The 8,547-nt window shown below is 50.3% G+C and overlaps 1 protein-coding gene across 1 annotated transcript; it reads right to left on the reverse strand.

Annotated features, from left to right (window-relative positions):
* Window positions 1-1,822: 1,822 nt before the first annotated feature.
* Window positions 1,823-7,595, reverse strand: LOC143638107 (NUT family member 2D-like). Its single transcript, XM_077105618.1, has 5 exons — window positions 6,934-7,595; window positions 5,714-5,842; window positions 4,534-4,673; window positions 3,683-3,999; window positions 1,823-1,924 (listed from the first exon to the last, which is right to left on the reverse strand). The coding sequence occupies exons 1-5, from the start codon at window positions 7,593-7,595 to the stop codon at window positions 1,823-1,825; spliced, it is 1,350 nt and encodes a 449-aa protein (XP_076961733.1).
* Between the last annotated feature and the right edge of the window lie 952 nt (window positions 7,596-8,547).

Genomic DNA, 8,547 nt, shown 5'->3' on the forward strand with positions numbered 1-8,547 from the left:
CTATCCAACTGAGACAGGGGGGCTCAAAGTTGTCAATAGGTACTTGATAAAAATTTGTGACCCTGATTCTGATGGCATGAAACCTGGGCCCTATGAAGAACCATGGAGTTTGATTGCACATGACAGACCACAAACGACTTCACTTCCAATCACTTTTGTGCATGTCTGAAGTCACCCCATTTCTTCATCTCACAAATGGCACTAAAATTTGGGCTCCTTGCTATTTAAGTATTCTCCTTTGTAAACTTCCACATTTTGTTGATTGGCAAACCATGTGATGTGTAGCCTTCTTTTTTCCTCATTGATTTGTAGGAGAACTGGATTACATTATATTTGGGCCAGTCACACTCAGTATTGGTCAGGCTGGGGTCAGGGTGGGGCCAATACTACATATGGGAGGGTCAGAGCACTGCATGAGTGGGGGGTGGGTCTGTCTTGGGATGAAGTCAGGACTTGCAGCCTGCTGGGTCCCTAGTGAGTTGCGGTCAGAACTGTAGGGGGGAGAGGTATAAAGGTCGGCCTTGTCTTCTGATCAGGAAGCCTACACAGGAAGACCACAGCCATATTGGGGATCAGTTGAATAATATTATCCATCATCATTCTTGAGTGGAGAAAGAAGATGTCTAGAAAAAAATTGTTTCCAGGCTTATTTCTAGAATTTATTTAATTGCACAGGGGCTTGAAGGCTCAAAAGCAGCTCTCCATCTAAATGAGACAGAAGGGCCCAATGTTCTCAATAAATTGATAAAAAATTGTGCCCCTGTCTGTGGTGGCCTTGGCTGCCACAAATGCCTCACAGTCACTCAGAGTGTTTTGCTTCCATAGCAGGTCCTCCCCAGATGACTCCAATCTGCAGTGCTCAACAGGACTCAACCCTTTGGGACCCTTCAATGGTCCTTAGTGTGGAGTGCAAGGAGCCCCTGCCCTAACCATGCCTAAGCAGACATACTATGGGTATCTTGGAAGGACACTGTGCATGCCTGAGTTCACCGTTTAAATCAAAAGCAGTGGAGAACTGCAGGCACTGCTAGGTGCAGTTGTCAGATGATTTCCAGGGAACTGATGGAAGTGGCTGGCTACTGATCCCATGAAGGCAACATGGCAGTTTCGATCATTAGGAGCTGAGGGTCCCTGACATTCAATCTCAGAACTAGTACCACTAAGATCTGAGAGTCACCAGTTCCTCCTCAGACCTCAGAACTGTGAATACCAAGGGAGATGTGCTTTGCCTCATTGTTATTTCTCTTCATAGCAGGCCCTCAGATGATTGGTAAGGGAGATGTTTAACAGCCAAAGATCATGGAGGGATACACAGAGAAGATCCCCTAAACCAAGAGAGGCATTTCCCATGGGGTGATGAGTTGGGTTTTGGAATCTTGTCTGTTTTCTCCCAGGATTAGGGGGAGGACTCATCTAAATCTGGAAACAAGACCCAATAGATGGACACTTGTGCACCCTGGGTCCTAGCAACCCCAGTTATCACCTCTCAGTTCTCACTGCATGGAGGTGCACAGAAAACATGGCAGAAGGCAGTAGCTGGAGATTTTTTTTTTCCTACCAAAGTGCCTTTATTCCCAGTTACAGTCAAACAAGGTACAGCTTCCCACCCAGGATTGAACATTGTGACCCTCCCCTCTCAGTACCTCCCCCTACCCTCTTTCTACATTTACTATACCCTCCCACTCCCTTCATTTTTCTGAGAACCCACAGGAACTGTCCTATGTGATGAAGAACCTTTGGACCTTCCAAAACAGAATGAAGCAAGGTGAGATCTTGCCTGAGGGGCAGACACCCCAGAGGCCACTGGTCAACAGGACTGTCCTCAGGGCCTCTTCTTCTTTAGGTTGCCTGATGATGTGCACTTCCTCTTCAGAGGCTGTGAGGTTTTAGCCAGCTCCAGATCCACATCTTGCCCTCCAGTGACCTGGAGGGGAGGCCCAGTGCAGGGTGTGTTTTTCATGAAGCATGTGCCTCCAGTGAGAGCACTCTTCATGGCCATGGCACCTGCAGGAGGGTGGGAGCTGAGGAGACCTCTCTGGGGAGGTGGGGCCTGGATTGCTTGATCTCCTGAGCACAGGGTTTCTATTGGAGGGGCCTGGCTCTGGGACAGTTCCCAGGGCAGCAGGCGGTGCTGGGAGATAAGGAGGAAATCCAGGCTTTGGAGGTCCTCGTCCACACTGCAGCTATTGGCTGTCTTAAGTGGCTGCCCAGAAGAAGTGGCTTTTCTGGGACCCACTACACTTTTGTTCCCCAGGTTTGAGGAGGAGGATCTGCGGTTTGGGGGAGGATGGTTGGAGTGAATGGTCCCCAATGAAGAAGACCCGTGACAGCCTTGGAGGATAGCAGTGTCCTTTGAACCCAGCAACTCTGGCTCGATGGTCCTGCTCCTCTTCATGACCTGGGAAGCCACCTCTGTGGACCATTCCTCCATGCTGGCCCCTTGATCAGTGTGATGTTTCCGCTTCTCTGCACCTTGTTTTGCAGCTGCCTCGGAAGCTCTTGTGTCCTGTTGGGACATATCATGACCTTGAGGCACCTGCAAAAGTGCTTCTTCACAAGCTGAAGGAGGATATGGGCACTGGCCAACTCTTCTTCATGCATGAAATGGGCCACAGGGATCAGGACAATCATATTTCAGTGGGAAGTGGATCTGTTACTCATCTTGGTCTCATAAAAACACACTGAGTGTCTGCTGGCCACACTCCTGGGCTTCCTTTCTGCTTGATATCCTGAACCCTTTCATGGCTCTCATGTCTCTTTCCTTTTTTTTTTTTTTTCCCATCCTACATTCTGTATCCTGGAACAGACTCACTCAGGGAGCCATCACAGACAGCATAATGATAACATCCTGTGGGCCACATGAGTAAGGTAATGTGCCTTCCTCATCTACCTGCTATCCCTTGCTCCCCTCTCCACCTGTGGTAACTCCCTTTCCTGTATACTTGTGTCCCTTTGTCTCATAGTCTGCCATGTATTGCTCTGTGCCTTGGTGTCTGTTCTGAAACCCTGGTAACCCTCGTGTCTCTATCTCCTTGTTCTACCTGGTGCCCTTTTCTTCTTGTCTACCTCTTGTTTCTTCCCAACCCCTGTTATTCCTGGTGTCCCTGCACTTCTTTATCAGGTGTCCTTGCCTCTCTTCTGTATCACCTACCCCTGGTCTACTGGGAGACCTTCCTTCTGCTTTCTACCTGGTCAGTAGTGAGTCCTTCCTGCTGCTCCAGTTCTTTTGTTAGGGCCAAGATATTTACATATGGTTTGGAGGAAAGCATTTCTTGCAGGAAGCGAGGATGAATTATATTCTCTGCCTGGGATGAGAAGGAAGAGAGTGTGAGTGACCTTGGGAGGAAATGGCCCCAAGTCAGGAGGACTTCTAGGAGAAAGAGGAAGCAATAATAATCCCATGCTCATTTGCACCATGGGGTTGTTATATCCCAAGTACCAGCTACACACATGTATGAGTGCACACGTGTGCATGCACATTCTCTCTCTCTCTCTCTGTCTCTTTCTCTTTTTCTCCCTCTCTCTCTCTCTCTCTCTCTCCCTCTCTCTCTCTCTCTCTCTCTCTCTCTCTCTCACACACACACACACACACACGCACAATAAATCTGAGATTCTAAGCCAGGAAACTCAATTCCATGAGTGCCAAAACCTTGTATACACCAAGATTGTAGGCCCAGCTCACCTTGTTGATAAAGTTCTCATCAACATAGCTCATGAGACTTGGATCTGGGTATAAATCATCCTGTTGCTCTAGTTCTTCCTCTCCCAAGTTTGCAGCAAGCTCTTCTGTAGACAAGTAGGAGGGCTCCCACGTGGCAAAGTTCGTAGGCCCGAATAGCTCATCCATGATGTCCATGTACTCTTGGATGGCTTCAGGTGGGATCTCCTCGGGCGCCTTTTTCTCAGGCCCTTTGGTCTTGGCCACCTTGTTCCTGCGTGCCTTGGACTTGCGTGCCTTTGTCTCACGCACCTTGGTCTCTGGTGCCTTGGTTTTGGCCGCTAATGAGCGGGCAGACCATACCTTAGTGTTGGTCTTTCTGGAGGTGCACACTAGGACAGGGAGGACCAGAGTGGTGTGTGAGTGAGGATTCCATGTTCATCCCAAACACTTGGTAGTAGGCAGGGTTCAGGGGTTCAGGGGACCTAACCTGGTATGCCATGCATGAGGACAACCTGACCCAGGAACCGAGGGATATAATAGTGCACCAGATGCAACATCTAGGAGAGTCAAGTGGGAGGACATTTGTAGTGACTGGTATTGCATGCACTCTACCCTACCGGGACCCAAGTCCCAGGCAGATCTTGTGTTGTTTCTTTGGATAGACAAGGAGAGAAAGGAGATCTGTACTTGGCCCAGTCAATACACAGTTCATAGCTGGGTGGCAGGGACCTCAGGTGTTAGGGGCTTTTTTTCTTGTAAGAGGGAATCTCCAATACTGAAGGAAAAGTTCTTATTTGGGACAACAACTTGCCTTGGCCTTTTTCACTGTTTGGACACTATCATGGACTACTGTGTGAATGTGGGTACCCTACCTGGCTGTTGGACAGCCTCAGGGACTGGAGGCCTTCGGATTTCCAGCCTCGGAGTTGCAGGAGGAGGTCGGCACTGGAAGACCCCTGACAACTGCATCCTTGGATCCTCCATCTCCTCTGCAGCCTCAAACTCCATGAACCTTGATGGGATTTGGGTAAGGCAGGCACAGGCTGAGCTGAGAATCAGGTTAGCCATACCAGGCAGGTGCTGGTGTGGGATTCTAGGCGATGGAGTATTCTAAGCTACCAGTCAGGAGCTAGTGGCAGGAATGTGGAGTTGCGTCCTGGAGTAGGTCCGGCCAGTGACAGGAGGGAGCTGCTACAGAGGAAGAACTACAGTTCTCGGGAAACACTACATCAACTAGCACCTTAAGGGAATCAGATCTGAGGGACCCAGGCAGGGCCCCTAGCTGATCCTTGTTCTGGCTCTCTCCTGTTTCTGCCAGGAGGAACGACATCATCAGTTTAGTTGTAGAAACTGGTCAGGGATGTGATTTATATCAGGGAACACCAGAGGTCCTGACCCAATTCAGGGGTACCGAGGCTGGGACCTTGGGCCCTGAAAGGATCACCTGGGAGACCAAATTACAGGCAGGGTCATGTGGAAGTGAAAGCTAAGCTGAGAACATTGGGTTTCTTCCAAGGAGGGTGGGTTCTTCCCTTCCCTTGTTAGAAAGGCTGGGATCACATAGAGCAAAGGCAGTAAGGACCAGAGACATGTCCTGGGGCCACCTGAGGTGGTGGCTGGCCCTGACAATGCACTCCCCACCACCACCCTCTTCTGGAACATCAGGTTGAAGTAGTGGCCACTTTGATGAGTTATAATGGACCTCACCCTAGAAAGAGGTACCAGTTCCCAGGCAGGTGGCCCGAGTGAATCTAGTGCAACTTTTCCCCTCTGCAGAGCCAGCAAAGCAGCAGCAGACCCTCTGGCTGGGCTGGTACCTCCTCCCCATCCTGACCCTGAACCTCAAGGCAGAGTTGGAATCAAGAGTATGGAGCCTGGAGTTTCTGGGATTGTTGCCGAGAGAATGCCCAGGCCTCAAGCTAGAAGGAGCCACTATTTGGAGAGCTAGATGCCTCGGAGCCAAAACATAGGTAGGTGACAGTCTGTACCAGACCTTGCTGTGCAAACCATGATCCCCCATCAGTAGGCTCTGGGCCTTGAAAACTGGCTCACTTTTCTGCAGTCTCATAGAAGACCATCCGATCAAAGTTGCTGGTGCGCTGCCATTCCTGCAAACCCTTCCTCAGGCCCTCTTCCATGGTCATGGTGGGCTCTCGTCTGGACAGAGACCGAAGCACTGGGCTGGAATTCATCAGGATCAGTGTCCACAAGGTCACCCTCCTTTATCAGTAGACCAACAACCTAATTTCCTACCTTTGTTTTATTTGCCCCATGATGTTCAACTCAAAGTATTGACATTGGGACTCCAGGATACTTATACAAAAGTTTAACACCAAGGGCTGCATTGACCAGCATGATTGTGATTGGATTCCTCAAATATGATTGAGGTGTACTATGTGATGAATGTTTTTATCCCCCAACATTCACCTGTTGAAGCCCTAACCCCCAATGGAATGGTATCTGGACACTGCATTTAGTGCTTAGAAGGTTAGATGAGATCCTGAGGGTGGCGCCTCATGAGGGCATTAGTGTTCTTCTGGGAGAAGGAGGAGACACTGTGAGGACACAGGTGAGCCAGCTGTCTTTTCAAGCAAGGAGAAGAGAGAGCAATCATGGGATTTTAGGTCAGTTACCCTTTACCTGGGAATCCTGACTAACGAACTGTGAGAAAGGAATGCCTTTTTGTTTTTTCACAAATTTTCCATAGCATCATGGTGGCCCAGCTGACTGAAGACAGGGCACAGAATGGCCTGGGAGCAGTTACAAACTGGGGCAAAGTTGAACATGCCCATGCAGTATCCAAAGACAGCTTCCCCTCGAGTGTGACATCACCAGAGGGTCCTGATCAGGAGTTCATGACAATGTGTATGGGTAGCCATAGATTTCTGTGTTGGAGCCAGCACCACTAAACCCACTTGTGGTTGGGATGTCCCTGGTGCTGAGAACAATCAGGTCTATGGTGGAAGGTGAAATGACTGGGGGAGGCATGGAGTCAGACAGCCAACTTCGATTCCTGGCCCACATTACCCCCAGGAACCTCCTCTGACCTTGAGTCCTCCATGTGATGGTGATGATCATTGGAGACAAAGATTGCCTGCACTCACAGGGCTGTGATAGGCACCGGACATAAGGCACGTTTCATTCCCTGGTCTCAGCTTGTCCCTTCACCCTCAGGACCTTTCGTCCAGTTCCCCTACATCCCAGCCTCCTCTTTCCAACCCATGCTTTTCCTCCTGACAGAGCTCAAGGGGGAGCCTGAGGAGAACACTCACATGAGGAAGCAGGAAAGTGCTTCCACATCAGGAGTCTGAGGAAGGTGCCTGCGGACCAGGGTCTTGAAGGGCTGCCAGCGCCGGAAGTTCTCATACACGCTGGGAGGTCTGCTGGAGTCATCTAGTGGCACTGCAGCTGGGAAGGTGGGTAGTGTGCCCTCCCCGTACACTGTACCTGGCCATTGGCGTGCATTCATTGGGAACATGATGGGGGCCATCTGGGCAAATGGTCGTGGTGCTGGAGGGCGAAGGCCCAGGTGCCAGTGGATCCCATAGTTTTGAATCCCTCCACTGTCTGAGGCAGGTACAGTGGTCCTCAGGGCAGAAGGTGCTGTGAGGAATGGAGCAGGATACTCCACACCCCCACAGAAGGCCCCTGGGGCCCTCCAGTTGAGGGGTGTCTGAGTGTGGATAATGTTCTGAATATGAGGAGGCCCCACTGGCCTCAGTTGTGGCCCATGTTTTCCAAAGGTGGACAGCCCTGGCACATATGACTGTCCAGGGTAAGTGGACAGCACTAGAGGGTTACCCTGGGAGATAGGTGCAGTCACCCTTGGTGCCAGGGGCAACTCCCAGAATGGCTGGTGTGTTGGCACAGGGGCAGCTGGAGTAAAGGGTAGGCCCCTGAATGCAGACATGTGGGCACCAGGATTGAAGTTCATGCCTGGTCTCCGTGATGCAGATGCTGAGGAGGCAAAGCAAAGCGGAGAATGGGGGAGGGAAAATGACAGCAGGATTGAGGACCCCCAGTTTCTTACTCAGTGGAAATCTGCGAACAAATGCTCACAGCTCAGGGCCCTTGGGCAGGGAAATTGTGCAGTTTGCAAAAGTCCCTGAGTGAATTTCATGTTCCGTTCCTTTAGTCGTAGTTCTACCCAGAGAAATCTCATTTTCAGTACACCAGGATTCCCAGTTGACTGTGACACCTCAGCTTTTTCTGATTCTGAGAGGCCCCTTGTGCATCCTTTTCAGACACTCCATTGGCCTCCTAGGTGACTCCCTAGAAATGGATCAACTTGACTCTATTCAGTGGCACCATGCTCCTCCTCATTCTCACCAACAGGAAAGGGACCTTCTCCAGGGCAGATGCCGGGACTTTAGGGTCACTTGTGAAGGTGACAGCTTCTAAACCTATTCCCCCATCACCTCCTCAGCCTTCCTTTTGCTAATACTCCTTATATACCCCTCCACTTTATTCCTAGGCATCCACACACAAACAAGAAACACCTGATTTAGATCTCTGCCTAGCTAGAGGCTGAGGAATTCTGTAGTTCACCCAGGAGCACATCCTGCCCAGCATGTGGGTGCTTCTCCCAGCACTTCCCACACCAAACACGAATGGGGGACAGATCCTGGCCATCTGTGATCCTAGTGCTCACTGGTTGCTGCCATAATGCAGGGAGCTCCTTTCCCAGGGAAGAGGTCTATGTGATAGACACTGAGTCCCGGAGATCCTCTCCTGGGCTGACCAGCAAAGGTTACTGAGGTTTATGAAGTTGATGGGATGGTGAGGATTGGGGTTTTCCAGAGGTTTTCACAGACACTGGTCATTTTTTTATTGGGCCTGGGAATTAGAGCCATTCTGATGTCCTTTTCTTTTGCACTCCTAATAAT

This window comes from Callospermophilus lateralis, chromosome 17, assembly GCF_048772815.1.
Source record: "Callospermophilus lateralis isolate mCalLat2 chromosome 17, mCalLat2.hap1, whole genome shotgun sequence".
NCBI classification, from domain to species: Eukaryota; Metazoa; Chordata; class Mammalia; order Rodentia; family Sciuridae; genus Callospermophilus; species Callospermophilus lateralis.